The sequence below is a fragment of the Lonchura striata genome, chromosome 2 (genome assembly GCF_050655825.1).
Source record: "Lonchura striata isolate lonStrDom1 chromosome 2, ASM5065582v1, whole genome shotgun sequence".
Taxonomy (NCBI): domain Eukaryota; kingdom Metazoa; phylum Chordata; class Aves; order Passeriformes; family Estrildidae; genus Lonchura; species Lonchura striata.
In genome coordinates this window covers 24,375,605-24,400,474 of record NC_140704.1, presented here as the reverse complement: position 1 = coordinate 24,400,474, position 24,870 = coordinate 24,375,605, and the positions used below count along the sequence as shown (strand labels likewise).

Here is a 24,870-nt window from a genome sequence, read left to right as displayed (position 1 = left end):
CTTGTGGGTATATTCACTGGAGACTTGGGATGTCTTACAGCAATTATACAGGAGGTCATCAGGATGCCATGGGCCTTCTTATTGACCAGAACGATTCTATTCTTCCTTCTACAACTCTGCCTGCCTAGGTGAAGACTCCTGGTGTACTGCAAGCTCACTGAAGAAGGAGCTGTGGTCTGTTTTTATATACCTTGTACAATGCAAGTAGGTGCTGGTCCAATACTGACAGTCTTAGTTCCTACCAGAAGACAAACACCAGAGCAATTAATGAAAAGGCAGCCTGTTGTAGTTGGAAAGGGAATTCAGCTTCTTTAGTCCAGTGGACACCAGGTGAAATAGCAAATTCTGAATGAACTCAGTGGTGTTTGCTTTACATTGGAGTACTAATTAATCCTTCTGGTATCATCCTGGCAAATAAATTCAATTCACTGGTGTAGAGTGAGAACACATTTTTCATATAAGCTAGAAAACCCCATATGTGCTAAAGCATTGCAAGGGGTTAAAGAATGAAGGAGAAATTACCTTTTAAACCAAAATTTAAATCATTCAATAATCATTCAATGATATTTTAAAACATTCAATAAAGTAATCTTCAGGTTTCCAGTCTAAGCATCTGTATGCTGCAGTGGCACGCTTTTTACTCCTAAATAGACAGTGGAGTGGGGGGGAAAGAGAAGTGAAAAGCTCCTCTTAGCACTTAATGTTCTTGGCATTCTGCGTCGGCCCTCGGGCGGGACTACAGCCCCCAGCAGCCCCCGCGCGGCGCCGTGGCGCGCACCCGGCGGGCCGCGCGCGCAGCGCTGTCGTGGCGCTCGCGGGGGAAGCGTCCGCGCCGCCGCGTGCCCGCGCTCCCGGCAGCTCCTCAGCCTCCTCCTCCTCAGCCTCCTCTTCCTCAGCCTCATCCTCATCCTCCTCATCCTCCTCATCCTCCTCGTCCCTCTCCTCCCGCGGCAGCTTAGGGCAGAGCCATGAGGCGCGCGGGGCTGGGTAAGCGCGGCGGGGGGACCGGGCCCGGCCCGTGTCGGGCTGGGGGCGGTGAGGCCGCGGGGAGCCGCGCCCGGCTGCGGCCGTGTGGCAGGGCTCGGCAGCGTTGGCGGGGACAGGCCGTCACCGCTGCCTCTGCCTCTCCTTCTGGCCTAGCTGGATTTGCGGAGCAGCGCCAGCGTTTGTGTTTTGTCATAGAATCGTACGATTTGCTTTGGAAGTGACTTCAAAGGCCGGCTAGGACCACTCCCCCGCCCCCATGCCGTGACACCTTCCTCTAGAGCAGGTTGCTCAGAGGCCTGTCCAGCCTGGCTTTGAACTGTTCCAGGGATGGGGTATCCACAACTTCTTCGGGCAGCCGGTTCCAGTGCCTCACCACCCTCATAGTAAAGCATTCTTTTGTGATATTGCATTTAAACCTATTGTCCTTCAATTTGGACCTGTTTCGCTTGTCATGCCACTACATGCTTTTGTAGATAGTCTTGCTCCATTTAGTTGTGCTGTTGTTTAGTTGTTCCAATACCAAGATAGTTTGAGCTGTGTTCCCATGGATTGGCAGATTTGTTTTTCTTCTGTCAAGTCCGTTCCGAATTCAGAAATTGTTCGTTTGGGGTTTTTTTTTTTTAAGTGCTTCTCTATGTTTTCTTGCCGTGTTTAGGGAGTAAAAAAACAAGAATTCCGACTGTTATAAACTTATTACAGATAAAATCTGGTGCTAATGGAGAAATCCTTGCAGAGTTCCTGCTGAGTGTTTTGAGCAGTTTAGGCCTCATTTTTCAGCCAGCAGTCATGCTGATGAGTAGAAGGAAACTTTGAACTCCCACGTCATGTTCTACAACTATGTGGGTGCTGTGACGGCACTGTAAAGCTCAGGAGGTGTTTACACCTCTGAGATGTATGACTGAGCTCTGGGGCTTCCTCCTAGAAAGTATTTAGGGCTAAACCAGGTGTGTCTGACACTACCCTAGATTTACTCCTACACTTCAGATTTGTATTGTGCAGCAGTATTTTCATGAACTAAAACAAGTCCTGGGAACACTTCTTAGAGAATCAAGAGAGGTATGAGGAAGTGTATCATTAAGAAGTGGGCATTTGATAGTGCTGAAGTCTTCAGTCCTTTCCTTTGTCAGACTGGCAGCTCCCTCTGGGTTGGAGTGGAGGCCAGCCAGCCGTGTGCTGTTCCTGAAGAGGGGATGGATGTCTATGCAGACAGTTCTGAAGGAAGCGTGCCTGCTGACTTGTGTTTGCAGGTGATGGAGCAGCTGCAGGGAGCCATGGCTACACCAACAGCGGTTACAGCGTTTACGAAGAGGAGAACGACAGGTTAACAGAAAGCCTGCGTACAAAAGTCAGCGCCATTAAATCGGTACGTGTCTAACTGCAGCGGTGTCGCCACAGGCACTTCATTCAGTTATAGGAATCAGGGAAGCAGTAGACTTAGTGTAGAACAGAAATTTACAACTGTGATGTTTTAATCGGGTTGGATGTCAGGTGACTGACCGCCAAAGCTGCTCTGTCCTCAGGTGGATGGACAAGGGAGGAAAAAGCACAATAAAAGGTCCATGCATCAAGATATGGGCAGGGAGAGATGACTCACCAATTACCATCATTAGCAAAACAGACTCAACTTGGGGAAATGAATTTATTGACAGTCAAATCAGTAGGGTAATGAGAAATAAAAGACTTAAAATGCCTTGCCACTACCTTTCCCTTTTTCCTGGGCTCAACTTCACTCCCAATTTTCTCTACTTCTTAAACCTCAGTGGTGCAGGGGAATGGGAAATGGGAGTTTCAGTCAAAAAAATTGTGACATGAAAACAGCCTTCAGAAATAGCATCCTCTGAAGGAAAGGTTTGGTGCTCTTAGGATTCTAATTCCTTTCAGAAATTGAGGACTTCTTTCAAACAAGTCTAACTGAAAGACAGCTCTGAGATTAAAGTTGTGTGGATTTATTGATCTTACAAGTTTAAAGTATTATAAAGCACATTCCAGTAAAGTTTTTAGGCCTGAACTCACTCGACATCTTACTGCTAATATTCTTGCTTAAAATTGGTTTAGTCTCAAAGAGAAATGAAACAGTTTTAGAATAAGAATTTGGAACAAGTTAAGGGGTAAAAAAAAGCTTTGACCTTTGTTATCAAATTTAATTTCTTGTCTCCTGCTGTGCTATGTTACATTTCAAAATCCATGTATGTCAACAAAGCAATTTGTGGTTCCCCAAGGAGCTCTTTCTGGAGTTGTCTTTTAGTGCAATGGGATAATCTTGGCATATGGAATAGCCTTCACATAATCTTCCAAGAAGCCTGGTGTAAAATCAGTTTCACTCTTGATTGAAATGCATCAGTATGAGATAATGAGATTCAAGTTTTGACATGTGAAAACAAATGGATTTTGGCTAATCCAAAGCATGGCAGCCTGGAGTGCCTTTCCCTCCATCCCAGAAGTTGAGCAGGTTGTTCAAGGCCAGTGTGCTGATGACAGAGGAATGGCTGCTAAGAGTTGGGCTCAGTGTCAGTTCTCCCCTGTTTAACTCCAGAGCTGCTTTAAGCCAAGGCTCTTCTGGCTGGCTCCCACCTTTGTGCTGTTGCAGCTCCAGCTGGGCCCGGTCTTGTACCTCTCTGATTCCAACACTAGCCTGGCTTCACTTTCTGGCTTGACCTGGGACCTGTCTCAGGCTTCTGCCCAGGCCGGCGTTGGCCCTGGTGACTGTCTCAGAACTGGCTCTTGTGCAGCTTTCCTCCTGTTCTGTGACACAAAGCAGAGAAGGGCTACACAAGTTCACTGAAGAAAGTCCTGTTTATAGCACAGCAGCAGCTTGTCAAAAGAGATGAGTTTGCAGGTTACAAGTGTCAACTCCAGCAACACTTTTAAGTCAAACCAATGCTCAGGGTTCTCTCTACTGTTTGCCAGCAGTTTTAACAGTTGTTCCAGGAAATGGGTAATTGCTACTTCAGACTTGACTAGATCTTGAGATTTTAAAGTCTGTGCAATAATTCAAGTATGACATTATCTGGAAAAAGGGAAGAGGAGCATCGAGTACTTCCTGTGACTCTTTACTTCCTGTGACTCTTTAGACTCATCAATCAGATGAAAAATCTTACTTCTTTAAGGGTTATTGATAGATAACTGTTTTTGGTTTTTGAAAATATCAGGTATTGCTTTCACTGGGGAAAATGTTAGTCATGTATTTTCGACTGGGTTTTCTAGTGTATGTATTAACTTATTATTCATATTTAATACTTTTTTTGTTTTGTTTTTGTTTCTGATAGCTTTCCATTGAAATTGGAACAGAAGTTAAAAACCAGAATAAAATGTTATCAGAAATGGTAAGTATTGAATAACTAGCTTTCTTTAAATATGGGTCAGGATTAGAAGTTAATAATGTAAAGCATCCTGTCTTTTATTATGAACATTGGTATTAAAATGTTGACACCTTATTGTTGACTGTAACATGTGACTGATTTGTCAGCAGTATCAGCATTTCTGTTAAAAAATATAAGATGTGCAAATACATTACTCTTAAGGTACAACCAAGATCTTTATGCTTCAGATAGGAGTATAGGTTTTCAATCAGCAAAAGTCACTAAAAAGGTACATCTTGGTGCCTTGGGGTAATAATAACAGTGGATAAATGGGTGAAAGTTTTTCATGGTTAATTTTTGTCTCTAAAATAATTTTAATTTTGGAAACTTTATAAAAACAGGGAAAACTATAGTGAGCTGTAAGGGTATTTCTTTCTCATAGTAACATGTTTTTTTCTCTTTTGTTTGCTTGCTTGTTTCTTTTTTTAAAATGTAGGAGAATGATTTTGACTCTACGGGTGGACTGCTAGGTGCAACTATGGGCAGACTGAGAACACTCTCCAGAGGAAGCCAGACAAAGCTATTATGCTACATGATGCTCTTTTCATTATTTGTTTTTTTTGTAATATACTGGATTATTAAAATGAGGTGATGCATGTTACCTCTGGTTTACATTGTATAATTTCAGCTGTAGACTTAGTTAATGAAGACATTGATTTCTAGTGGCACATTTGGTGGATAAAACAGTGAAATTGTTGTAAATTGCATTAACAATTAATGCGAAGTTATATATAATTTTCTTAATGTATCAGAGTTTTTCCTCCTGTTTTGGGGGGATTATTTATAAATATGCAGAAACAGCTAGCCTAGTGGGATGGATTTTTTTAGGGGAAAACTGTTTTTAGAATTGATTGAAAACATTCAAAGAACAGTGGTTATTTGAAAATGAAGTAATTGCAGAATTTTGAGGCTTTCTTTTTCATTCTGCTTTTCATTCTGGACCATGCTCTAAATTAGAGCTGCAGTTTCAGGCATATAGTAATTTCAGTTGCAAGAGCACAAACAATATGTGGATCTTTCTAAATAGATCTTACCTGTGGAGTTTTAAAGGCTGGCCTGAAGCTAGCAAATACCCCCAAAAATTACTTTTGTGGTTAGATCTGATAATGTTTAAGTAACTTTAACTGCGTGTTTTGGCAAGAAGTTACTTAAAACTGGATTTTTTATTTTTTAATTTAAAGGTGACAGATTGTGTTTACACATCTACTATTTTAAGCAAATGCCTTTCATCATTGGGACCAGCCAATATGGACACAGTACAAATGTTTTCTTTATATTTAAAGTATTTAAAACTTAAATGATTCAATTGAATCACTTGAACTTCTACCATTAGTATGTTTACTTTTCAGTTAGTGATAGTCCCTAAATCTACAGCGCATGATGTCTGAAATACAATGGCAGATATTTTGAATTTTACGTTAAAGCATATTATGATGCACTTGTTGGAGGTGCAGTCACATTAAGGTATGTTATTTTGAAGACTTAATTTTGGCTCACCAAGTAGTTTCTAATCATTAAGGCTATTACATTGCTGAGTTTAATATTCAAAAAAATTTTAAGTTTGCTAGATATTGAAATTGTATCTACAATTTTTGAAAAACTTTTTTAGAAATTCTGTATGATGTGTTACCATTAATGACAAATTATGAATTTACAAATAAAGTGTCCTGTAGTATTATCCTAGCTAGTGTTGTTTATACACATTTTTTCTACTGTGGAATACCAGTATATTTTTTTTAAATGGTGGTGTATTTAAGGGGCAATTTCTATTGTTTTAATCAATAATACAGGCTGCCTCTTCCAGCTTAAATGGCTTTTTAAGGAAGACTTAAGTAATTACGCACAGTTTTCATATTAATGTGTTTAATATTTTCCTTAATAATTATTAAGAAAACACAACATGGTACATTGCTGCTGAAGTTCAGGTCTCTGCAAGCTTCAGATACACTTAAACAGTTGTTTATAGTGTTCTACAAATAAAACTAACACTAGTCCCATCACCAAAAGTCCGCAACAGAGGAGTACAAATTGATACAGATTTCACAAAGACGGAGCTCATTTTTGCTTGCTAAAAGTGAAAGATAGGGAAGGTAAGGCACTGTTCTGGGGTTTCATTATGGCAGGGAATAATTTGTGCCATAGTTGTTCATCTTGAAAGCAAAGCTATACTGAAATGAGATTAAGCTACATAGCTTCCATTCACATGGAAGTTCTGTTTCGTAATTGTCAGCTTAGATGCTGTGAAGTGTAGATAAAGCTTGATTAAAGAAGATATTTTTTTCTGTGTGCTTGGCCCGGGTCATTGGAAAACTTAGGTAACTCACTGAAAAAATGGAATGCAGGAGGCTGCAAGCTTTCAGAGTGCTTCATATCAACAAAAATTTGACACTGGAAAACACAGAGTGGTAATGGTGAAAGACCTTGATTTGCATTCTGATAGCAAAATTACTGATCTGTTTTCTGCTCGAAGTGTACTGCCTGCTTGTCACCTTCAGTGTGCAGTACAAGTCATGCTCTTGCTTTCTTAATTTTCAAGGAAGAGTGCAGATGCATCACTTTCTTGGAAGTATGTCCATGTATTTGCATATGATGGAAAGCATGGTTTCGTCTGTGCCACCTCCTATTGACATCAATCTCAAGTCCCTGCAGAAATATAAAGGGTAGATTTAAACATTTGTATGCTGTTGTGATGGTGCTGTGCTGGACAGCTTGTCCAGAGCTACTTACACATTGCATACAAACACCACATGCCGCTGGCTCCTGGGCAGGGGTCTGTGGTGCTTCCCACAACACCCCTGCTGCTCCTGTCCCAAACCTGTGGGTGCCTAAGCCTGCAGTTGAACTGTAGGAGGGGAGGGAGCTTTTCCTGGGCCAGCAGCAAAAAGCATTGCAGCACTTAAATTTGCTTAACTGGTAAAAGAGTCAACCAGCACATGAGGTATTGGAGAATTGCACAGAAACAGTACAATTTCCTTTCAAGGTTTTTAACCAATCCAGGTTTTCCTAATGGCTACATAAGATCTGGTAAAAGCCTTATTAGCATTATATAGTACCTTAATGTTTCATAGTATCACAAGTAGTGTTGTATGGTATTCTGGTGTGGTTTCATATAGTATTATGGAGCTTCTGTGCTTTAAAAATTAATGGCTGCTTCAAGAATATTTATTCTTTATTTGATATTTCTAATAAACCTGCCCTAACCATCACTAAGTCATCCCTAACAGTACTGCCTACGTTCTCTGTGCCAGCCAGAATGCTAACTACTGCAGCCTCGAGCAATTTTACTCACAAATACTTTACCTCACGGGAGAAGAAAAAAACATCAGCAATAAAACTACCAGAACAATTCTAAACTACATCTACTTAGTAACTTGAAGATTCCCCACCTTCCTATGGGCCTTGCTGAAGGCAGCAGACCTGGAAAGTGGTAGATTGCTTGTTCTTAGTGGTGCAGTGCTATCTTCTTTGTCAAGCTGCAGAAAGCCCCTGCCAGTGCTCAGCATTGGCATCTTCACTGTAGCAACAGCAAGTAACTAATCCTCAGAACTCCTCTGTGATGTCAATAGAAATCCTCTCTATGCAGCAGGAATCCTGGACACATGGGGCTTGTTTATATGAAATTATAAATAGACAGTGCTAAGATCTGGTTTTGGTGTGTGACAAACAAGTCAGGCTGTCACATATACAGACACATCCCAGAAAAACAGAACACCTTTCGTACGTTTTCTGCTTGTGTGTATCTTTACAAATTTGCTGATTATATTTTTGTCTCAATGGGTGAGATAAAGAATATTTCTTACAGGACCTACAGCCAGGTGCTGATCTTTCCTCTGAGGAGACAGGACAGGTTTCCCCCTTAATGTAAATGGATTAAGATGACAAAAGATACAAATTACTTTAATCCAGAAGCCTTCTTCTGAGAAAGAAACTTGCTTTCATCGTAAGAAGACGAAACCACAGGATTAACTATCCTGACAGAAACTCTGTAAGGAAGCTGGGAAAGAGCACATAGTGAAGTCAACTTCTATATCAGTTATTTAATGTATGCTTATGTTTATTAATACAGCACATAAATATTTCAATATATATAAATATTGGAATTGGATTGCTTTTGTAAGGGACATCGTTAGGCTACTGCTGTAAAGGCTTTTAATTTGGCACAATAACATTTTGCTTTTGATTCCTGCATCACTTTTGTTGCCACATGACAGAGCAGCACATCATGAACTACCTGCAGCCCTGCCGAGGTGAGCACCCCCTGACAAAGGACCATGAGGAACCAGCCTGCAGCACACCAGGCAGTTTGTAAAAGTGTAATTTTGAGGTACCAAACCTCTAGCCACTTGTTGAATGTCATTGAATGCTGTTTTCTTTAGAGAGTGGGAGTTAACCTGAGGAAGGACAAAAATCCAACTATTATGTTCTATCCCTCTAAAACATTCCCTGCGAAGAATTTCCTTACATTCAGGAAATCCCATGTGTCTGAAATACTCACTGTAGATTATAAGACTTCACTCAACCAAATCAAGATATATAAATGGCAATTAATCATTTTTTTAATGAATAAAAAATAATCCATGTTTTAATGAATAAAAGGAAAAAAATCTTCAATGTCACATTAAAAAACTGCACTTAGGAGGGAGAGTGAGGAGCCATTCCCACCCACCAAACTCAGTCCAGGTAATTACTAACTTCTAGTTAGGTAGTAACAGGAGAAAAAAAAGCCCTCCACGTTGTCAAATTGTGTTTCCCATCTCCATAGAAGCCATGTCATACAGCCTAAAGAAATGTGTCAAGCATTGCTTAAAGGAGAAAAAACAAGATCCCTTTAATCTTAGACTACCCTAATTTGAAGGTTATAAGATAACAAAGTTGTTCTAATGATTAGGAACCCTCTAATTAACAGCATGAAAATGTCTTTCTGAATAGTGTTATCCAAAATAGTCTACAGTTTAACATTCCTTTGTTGGCTGGTGTTGACCCCTCTGCACCCTGAGTGACATTTGCACCTTAGCACAAGCTAAGCTATGTCTGTTACCCGGCCCCTAAAACTTTTGGTCCCAGTTTTCCTGAAAATCGGGTCCTTATTCCAGTCTGAGCTCTTCCTTCTATGCGATTTCCCCAGCCATAAGGCAGGGACAGGTACCCATTCACAGCACAAGCAAAGTTTTAGATTTTTGCATGTGCTATATGCAGCTTAAGGCACGCTAAATCCGTTTGTAGCTTCAAGCTGGTAAAATGTGATCGTGTTTGCAGTTGTGCCTTCCAGTACCATTTATTACCTACAGCTGAAAAGCTGGGCCTGCTCTGAGAGCTGCTTTACAATTGCATTTTCCTCTGGAAAACCATATGGAATTGGATTGAAGCCCTTTCTGCTCCCAAACAAACTGAGAGGAGCCTGCTGCACTATCTATGATGCAGGTGTCTTCACAAAACTTCAAACTTCCTGCCAAAATAAACTAAGAATTTTTTTCCCCTTTTCTGGCAGTGATCAGTGCCAGTCAGGGGGAAGAAAGTGGGTCTTGGTGATTTAAGCCCCGGTTTCCCCTAATAGCCTGGCATTATGGCTGCAGTCCTTCAAAGATGCTGCTCTCTGCATCCCTGGTTAGAAGGCCATTGGTAAAAAACCTTACCAAGTTTTGCATGGCTCAGAGTATCACTGCTTCTTTTCAGCACAAACTGCACTTGATTACAAAACCTTTACCCTTTTTTCTCATAAGCACGATTTTAGGTTTTAACTATTTAAAGGTTTTATTACTGGTAAGAATTTCCTCCAAAAAAGGTACTGATGAACCCTCAAGCCACAATATTTTGTGACTTCTTCCATCTTCAGTTTCACTAAATTACCTATAGGCTGTCCAAATTAAGCAGAATCTGAAGGAGGCTTTGTTCTAGAGAGAAGAGTTTGAGCTGGTGCCACTCAGTGCAGCAGGCATCTGACCAGGCTGGCACAGCCCACAGCTGTGCCTGCCAGTTCCCATGACCCTGTTCCTTCCCCCTCAGGGATATTCTGAAGGCCAAGATGAGGGAATGGCCTGCTCTGAGTATAAAGCAGAGTCAAGAACAGCTCTACTTTAAAGTCATCATTGTACAGTTACCTGCCTTGATTTGCTGTCTTAAAGGTAGATGTCATGTGCTTCATCTCCTAAATTCCTTCTCAAGGTACTCATAAAAGTTAAACAAAGTGGTAGACAGGCGTCTGTCTCAAAACCTCTGCAGAAAAAGCTGGAAACTGCAGATTTTGTTTCACAGATGACAGGAACTGGTATTAAGTCTTGTCTCAGCAGTTAGCTACAGACTTCAAAGCAAATTGGTTTTGTCAGCAGAAATGGATAGGTTTCATTTTGTTTGGTACAACTATAAATTACTATATTGAAATAAACTGATTAAACTCCCCAGTTGTCTGGACTCAAGTTTAGACATGCTTTGTAAGGAACGAAATACAATAAACAATGAAATAAAAAATGAAACTGAATGAAGTATTTAAACTAACTTTTTAAACATGAGAAGGAAAAAAATCTAGACGGAAAGACATTACTTATCTATCCTCAATTACAAATATACCTTCATATTGCAATAACTACATGCCAGTTGATGAAAAAAATGAAAATGTGTTTCTTCTGCAGCTATGCATTTTCAGTGCTACTTACACTTCTATTTCACATGAGTAGTAGAATGTTTTTCACTGCTGCTTTCTTGAGTCTTTTACAGTGTAGCAAGAAATGATGGCATTCTCCCCATCACAGCCCACTTGTGAGAACTGGCAGCAGTTAGACATGGTGTTTAGCAGTTAATAACAATCTTAATTAAAAATAAACCTAACAAACCAAACTCTTTTAAGAAGACCACATAAGGTCTTCCAATAACAATTGAAGTTCACATAATTACTATTAAAACATATGGATCACTACCTAAAATTTTTTAAAACTCATGAAATCTGAAAAATTGCAATAAACTTGATACTAAAAGATTTCTTTCCTCTATCTCTCATAACCCTGGTTTTTCATATAGATGATGGGTTTGTTCAATAATAGATTTTTGCTAAGTCTCAATGGCTTTAAGGCCTTTCAGACAGAGAAGAGAAAAATAAACAAGAATGACTCCAGGCTAGTGCTTTCCTTCTCCAGAATCCTGCCATTAGGGTACAGTCTGGAAAGTCAACTCTTTATGGCTTTTATATTGGCTTGTATTTTTCTATTAAACCTTTTCATATTTGGGCTCTAAGATTTTTTTTCTTAACCTATTCCCTTTTTAGAATCTGTACTAGTTAGACATTCACATACATAAAATCAACACAGTATAGACACCTACATGGTGAAGCAGCTCTCCATGCTTTCTAGAGAATAAGTGCAGTTGTTCTACAAAGTTTAAAAGGTTACTGATAAAAAATAAGTTGGCAAACACTTTTGTGCTATTTCTGTTTATGATCTCTAACTGACCCTAATAACTAAAATTCAGAGACCTCATGCACTAACTATACATTGTGCTGTATGTTCTTTGAGGCGTGAGTAACAGCCCGATGTGTCGAAGACTAACCTACATCTCTCTGGGAACTTCATAAAGATCATGCTACAAAAATGTTTCTACATTAGGACTAGATGTCCTGCTGTGCAATTATACTGCTGCTACTGGACAAACATCACAGTGACGTGAATAGTTACTCAGACGGCCGTACTAAAAGGAACGACTTTAGGGAAGTTGCTGCTTTGCTTATTGTTACAGATTAACAAGATTCTATCTTGAACGTGTAATCGTTTATTTAGGTAAAACTCTCCTTGTCCCTTCCTGGACCTTTGGTTACTCAATGGTGGAATTTTACTGAATCATAGAAATTTTCAGAGTATAAATATCACACTGCCTTTAGCCTCATTTATGACAGTGTTTGTTTTAGAGGTAGAAAGATATATTTCTTTAGCCAGCTGGCTGTGCACACCAACAGGAAACACTCTGAATTTCTTCTAAGGAAAAATGTGACTGTGCTGGTATAATTGGAAATCACTCTGAAATCCACACAAAAAAGAAAGCCCTGCTCACAGTTAGCGCTACTATACTGGGCTAGGAAATCTTAAACAAAGCTATGTAAAAGCATGTACGCATTAATCTGTACAGACTACATAATTTACAGTAAGTGCTGCAAAGACAAGGATTCATTTTATTCAGAGTGCCTACTGCAGTAGCTCTCAGCATCTCCATCTCCAGTGACCATTAGTTGTTTAAACAAGGCTGTGAAAAAAATAACTAAGGAAAACCATCATATTGACAGCTGGTTTAAAACCACCATCATAAAGGAGTCTGTACCTTCATAAGAAAAAATTCAGGAGTCCACTTGTCAAAAATATTGAGGATCTCTTGGCTTACTGCAATAGCATTCTTATTCATAAAATGCTATTAAAAATAGAAAAAGTAACCCAACCTACCTATGAAGAAACAAAATTTTTGCAGGTTTTCTCAAGTGTTCTGCTCTCACTTTACACAGATATATTTACCAAAACTTTCAACTAACTGAACCACTGATTTGGCTGACTTTGGATTAGGTATTGTCTATGTAACAGCTGAACAGAAAACTGTTACTGCAAATGAATCCAAGGTCAATTTTGGTCCTTCTACAGAATGTAACACACTGAAGCCAGATACCAAGAAAAATGTTTCCTTAAGGAGAATTTTGCTCTAAGTAGATAGAGACTAAAATTTGAAGGGACTTTAATTAATTTGCAAAAAGGCTTCTGTACCATTTTAATGATCTAACAACTTTCTGGAAGCAATTACATCTCTTGTATGTCTCACATGGTATCTAGTGTGACTAAATGGGTGGAGACTGCTATCAGAACAGACTACTGCAGAAACCAAGTGGGAAACTCCAGTTTCACACATAGCCGGGGAAAAGAGGATTTTCATTCATTTTAGAAGAAGATTTATTTCTGTTCTTGTAATCAAGATTACAAGCACAAAAGGCAAAGAGAAAAAAGTCACTGGTTGGTAGCTCTCAATTTCCCCCCTCTTTTTTCTACTCTGTGGCAGATAGCAGAGGACCATCATGGAAAATACTGAGTTTTCCTCTTTCATTTGACATTTAAGCTAACCTGTGGGCAGTTCAAACTTCACAACTATAACACAAAGCCAAGATTTGGCAAAAGACTAGCAAGTTCTGACACATGTCTACCCAAAGTTAGTTGCACTGGGTGTCCTTGCATCCACAACCCACTTCAGTGACATGCTATGAAGCAGAACAACACTATTCACACTGGTGAGAATCTTTTCAAGTAGGTGATTGTTTAACAGGATATTTAAGAGGCTAAATTTCAGTTAAAGACACTTTGTATTTTCATCACTCCCTTACCTGTAAAACCTGCTCACGAGAACTTCATTGGTGAATCCCATTCCTCCCCAAAACTGGAGACAGCTGTCAGTCACTTCACGGGTCAGACGACCTGCCTTTAGCTTAGCCATGGAAGCAAATTTTGTCACATCGTTGCCTTCTACATAGAGAGCTAATAAAAAAAAGAAGAGATAAAAAAGCAGTCACTCTGGAAGCCACCTCCCCATGTTCCTTTAGCCTGACAAGGGTCTTTGCACAAGAGGAGCAGATCTGGGCAGCAGAGTGGGAGCTCACCCACGGCGCGGTGCAGCAGCGAGCGCAGGAGCTCCACCTCGGTTGCCAGCTCGGCCAGGCGGAAGTGCACGGTTTGGTTGTGCAGGACAGGCTGGCCAAACACCTTCCGCTGCCCTGTGTAGTCAATAGTTTCTTGTAGAATAGTTTCCATTGGTGTCAGGGCTGGAGAAACAAAGCACAGAACAAGATATAATTTTAGCCAGATCTGTTTAGCTTCTTGTTGAAAAATAAGGTTTTTTCACATTGTACAACCAGCACATTAAGTTTTTTAAAATAAATGGTTCTGTACACTCAGTTTGCGGTGAAGCCTCAATTCTGAGAAAAGTCTGGTACTTCCTTGTACCTTGAAGACATCTATCTCACTTGAGCCCTAAACTGCCAAAACCTGGAAGAGAGGGAAGAGAAATGGGTAGGAAAGGAGAGCATAGAAAGCAGTACCAACATGATGAGATAAACTTTATGCTTAGTGTCTCATTTAGGGCCCTAGCAAAAGCTTCTGGCAACTCCTACTTTCCATGCTACCTGTGCCCTGAAGGTTTTTTAAAATCCTGGAAAAAAATCTGAAGGCTGACAGTGTAGTGTGCTTGGTGAGGAAGGCTGCAGAAATATAAATTGAAGGAAGCCTTCAGAGAGAAGGCAGAAACCTGTTCTGAGATCAAGGAACACAAACAGACTGCTTGTTACATCTGCATTCAGTGATCCCAGCATAGAGAAGAAAAAAAGCATATCCACTTTAAAAAAAAACATTAAATAATTCTCCTAATGGAAACAGAATGAAAAGAGGATACTGCTGTAAAACATGTGAGAGGGGCAGCAGACGATGCTTTCAAGCAGAGCTAGTTTGCTGCTGCTTTTTGTGCAACTGAGACATATATCATTTTAAACAAGAAAAAAATGGAAAAGTTTCTCTTCTGAGGCAAACCAGCCTTGAAGTGAATGACTAAGCTATCAGTCTCTTGCAGTGTAGCTGGGATAACAGCAGATACAGAATGTGTGGAGAATTTTGTTTGGCAAATATGGGCTCATGTTACTATGAAAAGCAGCAGGGCATGATTTCATAAATTTATCTGTATGAGAAGGGTCACATTATCTTTTTTCAAAATATGCATATCCACATCCATTTGCATTTAAAGTCTAAACCACAAAACTCTGAATATGAAATGCAAAATAAACCCAAGTCTTGGACTAGGATGAAATCCCTTTTCCTACCTGCCAGTTACTCACATGATAATCCCTTGCAGGAGCCTGGCCTGGTTCCATGTACATTTTTGCTTTGTTTTCAAGATCACTGCTAATTAAATTTTATCTCTGTACTGCTCTCCTGTGTAGACTCTGCATCCCACTAATTTCCCCTGCCATGATCATTCTCTATCACTTCCAGAGCGCCACTTTTCACATTATGTCTCCACATTCCATAGGGTGATCGGCTTTTCTCACTACCTAAATATTTTCTCCTCCTTTCTCATACAACTAACCTCAATGCTTATTTTTCAGAAGAACATATACAGTAATATCCTCATTTCTTCTGTGTTAACACACAATGCTGTCACCCAAATTCTGGCTTTCTGGATAGGAAAATAATTTTCTCTTTTCAGAAACATCTCCTGAATAGAAATACTGCCCTTCCAAAGGACAGTGTCACACAACACTGTAGCATGTATAGCAGTTAATTTTTTATTTGTATGTCTATGGTCTCCAGCTTGAGAAGTGTAAAGAAAGAGCAAGGAGTATCCAGGCACCATTTGTCCCTTTCCCTTGGACTGAAATCTGGGAAGAATACAGCAAAGTCTGAGCTGATGGGTGGGGAACTAAACAGTACATGCCAGTGCTAGGAGAACAGAAGGGAGGTGGAAGGGATAAAGATGAGGGATTAATCTTGTGTTGGTCTGTCAGTGCAAGGTGCTCCAGCATGGCTTGTGTTGTTCCCAGTGTCCAGCACCAGGGAAAGAGGGATGGGAACAGCAAAGAGGAGGCAGGAGCAAGATCAGGTGGGAAGAAACAGGACAGAAAACATTTAGGTCCTGCTTGCAAAAGGTCTAAAGATCATGAAGGGACTTAGCCAGACTCTGCTCAGGCTGTCACCACACATCATGGCTCAGACTGGGGTTCTGGGAAAACTGCTCTTACACTGTGTCCACCTCTCCAATCCACTGCTGCTTTTCTGCCCCTGCTGATCCATCCTCCTCCTTTGCTGCCATTACTGCCGTTCTTATTTCAGGAACTATTATTTGCACACAGAAACAAATAGAGGAACTCTAAGGAGTGTCCTGGGCTGCTTCAAAAGAGGTCATCAGGTCAAGGGTCATGGTTCTCTCCCTCTACTCTGTTCTCCCAAGACCCCATCTGGAATACTGCATCCATCTCTGGAGCCCACAGTACAAAACAGCCATTGATCTGTTGTTGCACTGGGTCCAGAGGTGGGTCCTGAAGAAGATTAAAGGGCTGGAGCACCTCTCCCATGAGGACAGGCTAAGAGTGTTGGGGTTGTTCAGCCTAGAGCACTGCAGCCTCTGGGGAAGCCTTGTTGCAGCCTTTTGGTATATAAAGGGAGCTTATAAGAAAGATAGGGACAGAGTTTTTACCAGATCCTGTAGTATCAGGACAAGAGGAACTGGTTTTAAATTGAAAGAATGTAGATTTAGAGAAAACAAAAGGAAGAATGTTTTGGAACTGGAACTACATGATCTTTAGGGTCCTTTCCAACCCAAACCATTCTACTGGTCTTATGATTTTAAGATATTCCTGATGAGAGTGGTGAGACACTGGAACATGTTGCCCAGAGAAGTTGTGGGTGCCCCAAGACACATCCATTCCGTGGACATGTTCAAGGCCAGGATGGATAGGCTTTGAGCAATCTGGTTTAGTGAAATATGTCCCTGCTCATGGTGGAGGGGTTGGATGTGATGAATGCTAAAGGTCCCTTCCCAAACCATTCTGTGATGCTGATGACAGGTACTCAGAGCTCTGAGCACAGCTCTAACATGGCAAAGCTTGGCTGTGTAGCAAACAGCACCAAAACACAGCCCATCATGAGTACCATGACAGCCAACAGCTGTGTTCAACAAGATAACAGCACACAACACTTTGCCAGTCATATGAATTCAGAGCAATGCCATTCATATAGGGAACAACCCTCTTTTTCTGTGGATTTGTTTCCTTTTCTTATACAATGCTCCCCACATCCTCAGACAAACTTAGCCCCATGGGTTTCAACTGACAGCATGCAGGAAATGTCACTCTAGGGCAGCCTAAGGAATGCATGGCCTACCACACAGCTGAGAATTGTGAAAGCACTTGAAGTTGCCAAATGCAGAATAAACTTTTCCTTGTATCTCCGTCCAACTTATACTATTCCACTTGAAATTTCTGCTCACTGTAAAGACACTTTGTCTTGTTGCTGTTTCCTCCCAAAAGAAAAGGAATTAATATCTTTTTCTTAGTTTGTGACTGATCATTCTCTAATGAAACGTACAGTGAGCTCTAAGCTGAGCAATCTGATTTTTAAGGATGTGTGTTGCCCATGCAAAAGGATCTGTCATCCACTTACTGGCTGTGACTCAATGGTGCTCATGAAACTGAAGTTGCAGGAGCAAATACATGTAATTAGAAAAGTGCCATTCTGCTTTCACATGCACACTGAATTCCCTCTTTGTCTCTGAGCTAAGCAATTCACAACACAACTGTTTGCTTTTTTTGCCATAGCAACATTATTTTCCTGTGATCAGTGCAACAGGCCCTCAAAGTGTTTACCAAGTGTCACAACACGGGATACACGTGGCACCTTTTTTCTTTCAATGAAGCAAGAAACACAGTGACTTTGACCAATGCCTTTGAGGATATGTCACTCAGAAGAAGAGACCACACCTAGGAGCAAATTTTGCAATTCCAGGAAGCTAGTTTTCCATTTGTATGTTAAACCTGTTTGATTGCAAATAGATTTTAAAAGAAAAAAGAAAACAAGTGAAGAAAGATACTGGCCACAAAGGAGATAATTAATAAACAAAAAGAAGTCTAGAGCATGCGATACTTTAAACTAAAAATACATAAACCCCCCCACCAAACAAAGAGAAACAGAACAAAAAACCCCCAAACACAAAAATATAACACCCAGAAAGGAAAACCAGACGAGAATGGCAGTCAACTGCCTTTTCCAAGTTAAAGTGAGGAAAGCAGGATTGGTCCCTAAAGTATCTAAAAGCAGACTGATGATTTTCAGTGTCACAGTCATGAACTGGGAAGGAACAGAAATGTCCTACTGAGGGGCAGAAGTGAAGACCAGGGTTAAACAGGGTTAAATGCAGACTTAATCCCAAAACTGATGAAGGCACTTAGTTTCATATATCTGAGCCTTCACCTGAGCAGTCATGGTTGAACATACGCAAAACTATTTGCATTAACTCCTCTAGATGCTGTGATACAACAAACTGCACCCATCGAGTACTGAGCTCCCTTCTGAACACTGGTTAGTCCTTTTTGTGTTTACAATTGGAGATCCCTGAAGATTTCAGTTTGCCCCAAACCATGGGTCTTGTCCCTGTTGCCAGTGCTTTTATGCATTTTACATCAGATAGTTGAAAAAAAGCAAACCCAAGAGGTCCAGCAAGGTTTTACACAGCAGCCACTGCAGAAGGCTGTGCCCTCTCCTTGGGGAGCTCCTAGACTCCTCCTGCCTGCTGTCCCCTGCCTGGCCATAGCAGGCAAGGAGAAATGCCCTTCCCACGCTGCTCATCCAGGGCAAGCGTTCACCTGCTCCTGCTGCGTTGTTTTGGACAAAAAAAATGAATTGCAACCTGGTGTTGCAGTTCCTGGCAGAGCACAGCGACAGGCAGGCAGTTGTGCAAGACTGGAGAGTACCAAGCTGCCCGTGGTTTCAGAGGAGTGATCTAACCTGCCGGGCTGTGTGCACTGATGCTGTCAGTGCGCGTCACTTTCGCCCGGGGCATGACTAATGCTGCCTGGGGAGTCTCGCTGCGGCCCAGAGCTTCTTATGGTCTGTATAATTTAGACTTCAAACTGAGAATAAAAATGCACAACGCACATCCTTGCAGTCTGTATACACCTCAGTTAAAGCAGAGCTGTGGTAGGATCACAACTCCTGCTTGCCTGAGTCTGCAGTGACAGCCTTGGCAAGTGTCACCTCCTGTCCTTTGCCAAAACTACTCTCACATGTCCTATTTATCTCAAGCTGAACTAAGAACTTTGTCTCAATAAACGATTTTTTTTAAAAGGCATTTGAACTCCAAAATATTTGGTCTGGGATGAACCCAAAGCAGTGAGTGCTTTTTTTATTTGTTCACTGAATCAAAACACCACTTCTTAAAATGCTCAATTCCCCAGCCACACACAGACAGTTAAAGACAGAATGCACAGGAGTGTGAATACAGTGACATTACTTAGACAACCCTGGAATCTAAAGAAGACCAATCTTCTTACAGTGAACCACATTATATTTAACCAAACACTGAGTGGTAGGGAGAAAGTTTGCAGGCTGAAAGTAGACAATTCAGACTTGGATCTGGTTTCCTGGAATATCCAGAATCCATATAACCCAAATACATAGATTTGAGTATAGCCTGAGTTCTGAGTAACATAAATTCTGTGATGACATAACTTCAGGGAAATGAATGTACCACTTATGTCCAGATGTAAAACATCTGCAAAACAAAGCTCTGACATCCGCACGGGCCACTTAACTTTATGCAGCCAATAAGTTAATTTTCTAAAATCCATGATCAGCATGATAATGCACTGTACTACAGGAAAAGTCAGCATCCTTCTAGTTCATGTTGATATTTTGATAGCCTTTGCACTATATTTGTAATAGACATAACATGATGCCATATTTTCTTATCAGCAGAGTAGCACCAAGAAAAAGAAACAAGGCAAAAAGAGCCTCTGAAATGGCTCACAAAATATTTTCTGCTCCAGGTTTTTCTACAGAAAAAGGAATTTTTCTACAGAAAGGGAATATTGTCTGTATCCAGGCTGTTTTTTATTATTTAAAAAACAGATCCTAAAAGGTCATTGCAACTTACAAGAAAAGTGTTGTTAGTGATGCAAACAGTGACCCCTGTGTCTCTGCCTGGCTGCAGAAGCATGAACGATGACTTACCAGTCGCTACTCCCCACAGCCGCTCTTCTTGGAATTGCAACATCTGGTATGTAAAACCCTTTCCTTCCTCACCGATGAGGTTCTTGCAGGGGACTCTTACATCTTCAAAAAAGATCTGAGCTGTGTCCGATGACCTCATACCTAGTTTGTCTATCTTTTTAGCAACAAGAATGCCTGAAGAGAAAGGCATATGAGAAAGGGGTATGAGAAAGGCCACCAAAAATAGAAGCACTATGAATAAATACACTGTTGTCAGAAAGAAAAGTCTGCAGATGTGAATGTATGTTCCAAAACAACAGTGAAACCTACCTTTAGGAAAAATATAATAATATTCTGGAGTAAAGTGGCCCAAATCCTATTTTAAAAGGGTTTTCCACTTTACTAAACCAGCAAATGAGAAAATTTTCATTATGTACCCAAATAATGAATATTTACTATTCATAATAAACTGGCTCCACACAGATCTTCAAACAATGCAATATTTATTTGTTTATGTTTGATTTTTATTTAGCATTATAATAAAATGCTGAAATTCAATTTGGCAATATTTGCCAAGTGCCTGCACTGCTATGAAACAGTACACAAATATTCAGTAAGGACAAAAACAGAGCTGTATTTTAAGCTGAAGCTAAGAGTATTTCTCCTTGAAATTCTCTTCCTTCCCTCTCTTCTTCATTTATCCTCCCCTTCCTAGCCTATGCTGTTTTTTTCTGGTACAGTGATCACTCTGACTTTTCATGTGTGTATTTTTGTGAGGAGGGTTTGCTTCTCCACAGACCTCTCTAGACAGCACTGACTCTGACCCCATGTGCATTGGTCTGTTGAAGATGAACCTGGTTCATTCAGGTCTGGCCACATGAGGGTTCAGCTACCTGAACCCTCAGGAAGGGCAGGACTCCTTCCTGTTGTTTGGTTTTTCTTAGCTACAAGTTCTTCCTTGCATAGCTTACCCCTATGCCATGAGAGTTTAACAGGCATCCACTGTTTTCTCGTGGCATTTCTCCTGTCTTCAGCTTTTATCTCCCTGTTGATCTGGAGTTAATTCAAATATTCAGGGTGAAAGTCAAGAAAGTTTCAAAAGTAAAAGGAGGACAACAACCAGGCATAAGGATTTGTGCATAACAAGGTAATTACATCTGACAAGTCTGCATGTGTAGCAAAACGGTCCTCCAACTCAGCATATGTATCTTCACCAGAAAACCAAAGCTTTTTACTACTCACGCACATGTTATTCCAACCAGCTTAATGATGAGGAGGTATTCTGTTCTTATTTTCCTCTTTATTCTTTTTCAATCCTCTACTACTCTCTGGCACGGCTCAGTAGAAGCCGGTTGGTCACCACACAGATTGTTCTGGTCCTTCTGTTTGTATCTTGCTATTCTTCACAGCTTTTAGAAAACATCTCTTTCTGAACTAATACAGACATCTCACCCTTTACTCACAGGAGGCCTTCAGACATATGAAAATTACTTTGGTTTTTGTAGGCAGAAGAAGTTGGCAGTAATTTCCTTCACATTTACTCTCTCTGGCTGCACTGAATAAGGTTGTGGAAATTTTCATCTCTTCACAGAGATGAAATACTGACAGTATTTACAATTGCCAAGACTTCTCTGAGAACAATATTCACATAGACTTCCACAAGTTGCACTCAAGATTTTTTTCTCCACCAACCAATCTGTAACCAGATTATGTATTAGGGAGACTTGCTTTGATATATGATCAATGTAGGAATAAAATCAGGACAGAGGTATAAAAATTCTTGACTTTTGAATTGAAAATTATCCAGCAATTTGTACTCAGTCAGCCAAAAAAGCATTTGTAGTTTGTTTCCATATTAAAAACACAGCTCCATAATCATGCACTGGGAAACTTAGAAGCCCAGATGAAATCTGGAACATTGTTTCCCATTGGAAATACTGCTATTTGGCTTCCTTGTGAGTTGCAGACATCATGTATGGTCTAAAGCCAACTGGCGTTATGCAATCACTGCTCCTCACCCATATGAAGATGCACTTACTGCTCTTGCTAGTGGGTGGTTTAAAAGGATTCTTCTTAAGAAAGCACAACTGCTGCCAGTTCATTATTATATTGCTAAATCAATCCTGTTGTTGACTTCCCAGATCCACATACAGCAACCACTATTGAAGAAAGCTCTTACAGGCTTGGTTAGTGAGCTAAATATGCTGATGATTTCTACCAGTAGACTGGATTGAGTGTCCAATTTTCCTGGGTCCAGCAGCATCCCCCTTTGTCATGCCCTATCAGCTTCACTTGCTCTTAATTCATGGTTGTCACTCACAAGGAGTCCAAGCTGCATCAGTCTCTTCTGAGGCTAGCACATGCTTTACATCATGGAAGACAATCATACATAATTATCTCTGGCCACTACGGGGGCATCAAAATCTCCCTTCCTGTAATTATCTTCCTTCTCTTCCTAAGGGGTACTACAAATGGAAAATGACCAGCAGCGGTAGAAATTACTGGTCCAGATAACTCCTGGTGTTCACCTGTATTAAATAAATTACACACAATAACTCACAAATCTGAATTTATTATAGCCAAGCGCCTGACTTACCAAAATCACTCCAACACACATTTGAGCTACTTGAACCAGTATCATTGAGATGGATTGCTATTTCTCTGCCTGGGCAGTTCTTCCCAAGTGTCTTTGATTTTTCATTTTCTCCCATTCCTCCAGCCTTCTGACAATCTCTTTTATTTCCTGTATTCTATCTTGAGAGAAAGGCAGTTGCTGTCTCCTGACACCACTTAGTGCCATTACAAATGGAAACACTTTAAATTGCAATCCAAGAAACACACTCTTTTCATGGTTGTTCTTTTCCTTATTAACTCCTCCTTGCAATCTCCCCTAGAGCTGTCTGAGGACTCAGAGGACAAACCAGAGGACAAAACAGTTACCATATCAGGGCTGCAAGCCATTTGTCTATATACCTTACACACAGACATTTTGCAGCTTACTAGGTTCTATTTCATTATATGAAAAATTCAGCTGCTTTTCTAAGACATTGTTATTGTATGAGAAGTATTCGCCTAATTTGGATATCTATTGTGCATCCATGGTGCTGTTATCCAAACTTCCTTTATGAGAGATGTATTCAGCAGTGTCTATCAAAGCTAGACCATGGTTTACTTCAGCCCAGATTAGAGTGTATATATACCTAAAATTAGAAGAAGCAAATCCTATTATGTCTAGCCAATAAACTATCAATTGTTGAAATTAATAATTAATTTTCAGACTTGGAAACTTTTTCTCTCTCTTTTGTCCCCCACCACACTATATAAATACAAAACAACTTAGATTTTTAGCAAAAATACACCACAGATCCTTTCTCACCCAGCCATAGAGGCTGGTGCCTGCAGAGCTGAGTCAGATACAGCACATTTGCTCTCCATTGCAGTTGTTTTTGAGCTTTGACACACAAACATCCACGGGCATTTGAGAGTGCATCATTCTGTGATGTCCTCCAGACGCTTCCTGTACAGCCTTGGTCTGCTGCCCTCCATGGAGCACAATCTTTAGCAGACAGACATCCTTAGGATGTATCAAGCCAGATGAGCTTCCTGAAAAATCTCACTTCTGATATGACTCACCCAAAGAGTACAATCAACAGTCTTAATACTTCATTTCAAAAGGTCGCCAATCTTGGTACTGTGACCCCTTTGGAGATAAATATGTGTATCATCACAAAAGAATTAAAACACATGCATTTTGAGGAGCACAAATTTTGCTCCTAGGGAGACTTCTACACTTCTGCAGATCAGAATAAGGTCTCAGATAATTTTTCTGCTCTACATCTATTTAATGCAGGTAAAGAAGATATGTGTGTAGGCTGTGAGATCTAACATCTCCCCTCTCCTAGAGCTATGACAATTCATGTCTTTTTGGAGTAAGCCAAGTAGCTGAAAACATCTAATCCAATTTCTGTGTATTTTAGCTGCCACTAACTCTGGGTCAGCTGCTTTGTTGTTTTAGGAAGATTGATCTCAGAGAAGAAGTACTGCATTTGCATTCTGACCCCTCCATGAAAAATCACAAGAAGGACTTCATTTATTTATCAGCAGATGGCTGATAAGAGAATTTACCTGGAAATTCAGAGCAATTCTGGCTGCAAGTTACATGTTTGCTCATCACTTCACAATAAGAATGAAGTTCACCACTAGTGAAGAAGTTCAGGTCTGTCTTCCATGAGCTCCCATTCAAAGCATGTCTTGCATGAGCAGAGGTTCACTCAGTTCACTCAGAACCTGCTTGATTCCCAAGGCTTGCTTGATTCCCACTTGCTTGACTTACTCCATGCTTAAATTCACTTAAAAGACATTCCCTTAAGAAGCCCTCATCATCCTCTTTTGCGACACTGGAGACCTGGGTTTTGTTCTAATCCATTAAGTGAACATAGAGACATTCACTTCACTGCTATGGTGGTGTTCCTACATGTGAAATGTCAATAATGGCACATACTTTGTGTGTAAAATACTCTGAATTGAATGAACAAAAAAGCCCTGAGTATAAATACCTTATATATAAATATATTAATATACATTATTCTGGATTTAATAACTATTAAAAACTATTGAATTGTTAATGGTTTATTTGCATAAAATAAACATTAATTAAAATTAAAATTAAATATACTATATATTATATTGCACATAAATTAATATGTTGCATATTTTTAAACATTAAAATGAGTCAAAACTGAAAAGGTTTAAAAACTTTTGAACAGGTGTCAGAACTGCAAAAGATCCCCACCAGCACAATCTTAACTGCATCCTCTCTGGAT

The 24,870-nt window shown here is 40.2% G+C and overlaps 2 protein-coding genes across 2 annotated transcripts in view; one reads left to right on the top strand and one right to left on the bottom strand.

Moving 5' to 3' along the window:
* Positions 1–805: 805 nt before the first annotated feature.
* Positions 806–6,029, top strand: BET1 (Bet1 golgi vesicular membrane trafficking protein). The gene is made up of 4 exons (XM_021538403.3): positions 806–987; positions 2,235–2,350; positions 4,254–4,310; positions 4,783–6,029. The coding sequence occupies exons 1-4, from the start codon at positions 969–971 to the stop codon at positions 4,936–4,938; spliced, it is 348 nt and encodes a 115-aa protein (XP_021394078.1). The 5' UTR covers positions 806–968; the 3' UTR covers positions 4,939–6,029.
* Positions 6,030–6,192: 163 nt separating this feature from the next.
* Positions 6,193–24,870, bottom strand: part of LOC110474736 (putative acyl-CoA dehydrogenase 6) — a gene marked incomplete at its 5' end in the record, with an annotated part of 75,479 nt that continues 56,801 nt past the window's right edge. The window contains 4 exons of the mRNA XM_085574137.1: positions 6,193–6,989; positions 13,684–13,834; positions 13,957–14,118; positions 20,069–20,242. Of these exons, the coding sequence (XP_085430263.1) occupies positions 6,899–6,989; positions 13,684–13,834; positions 13,957–14,118; positions 20,069–20,242 (578 nt within the window). The remainder of the gene's footprint in view (positions 6,990–13,683; positions 13,835–13,956; positions 14,119–20,068; positions 20,243–24,870) is intronic.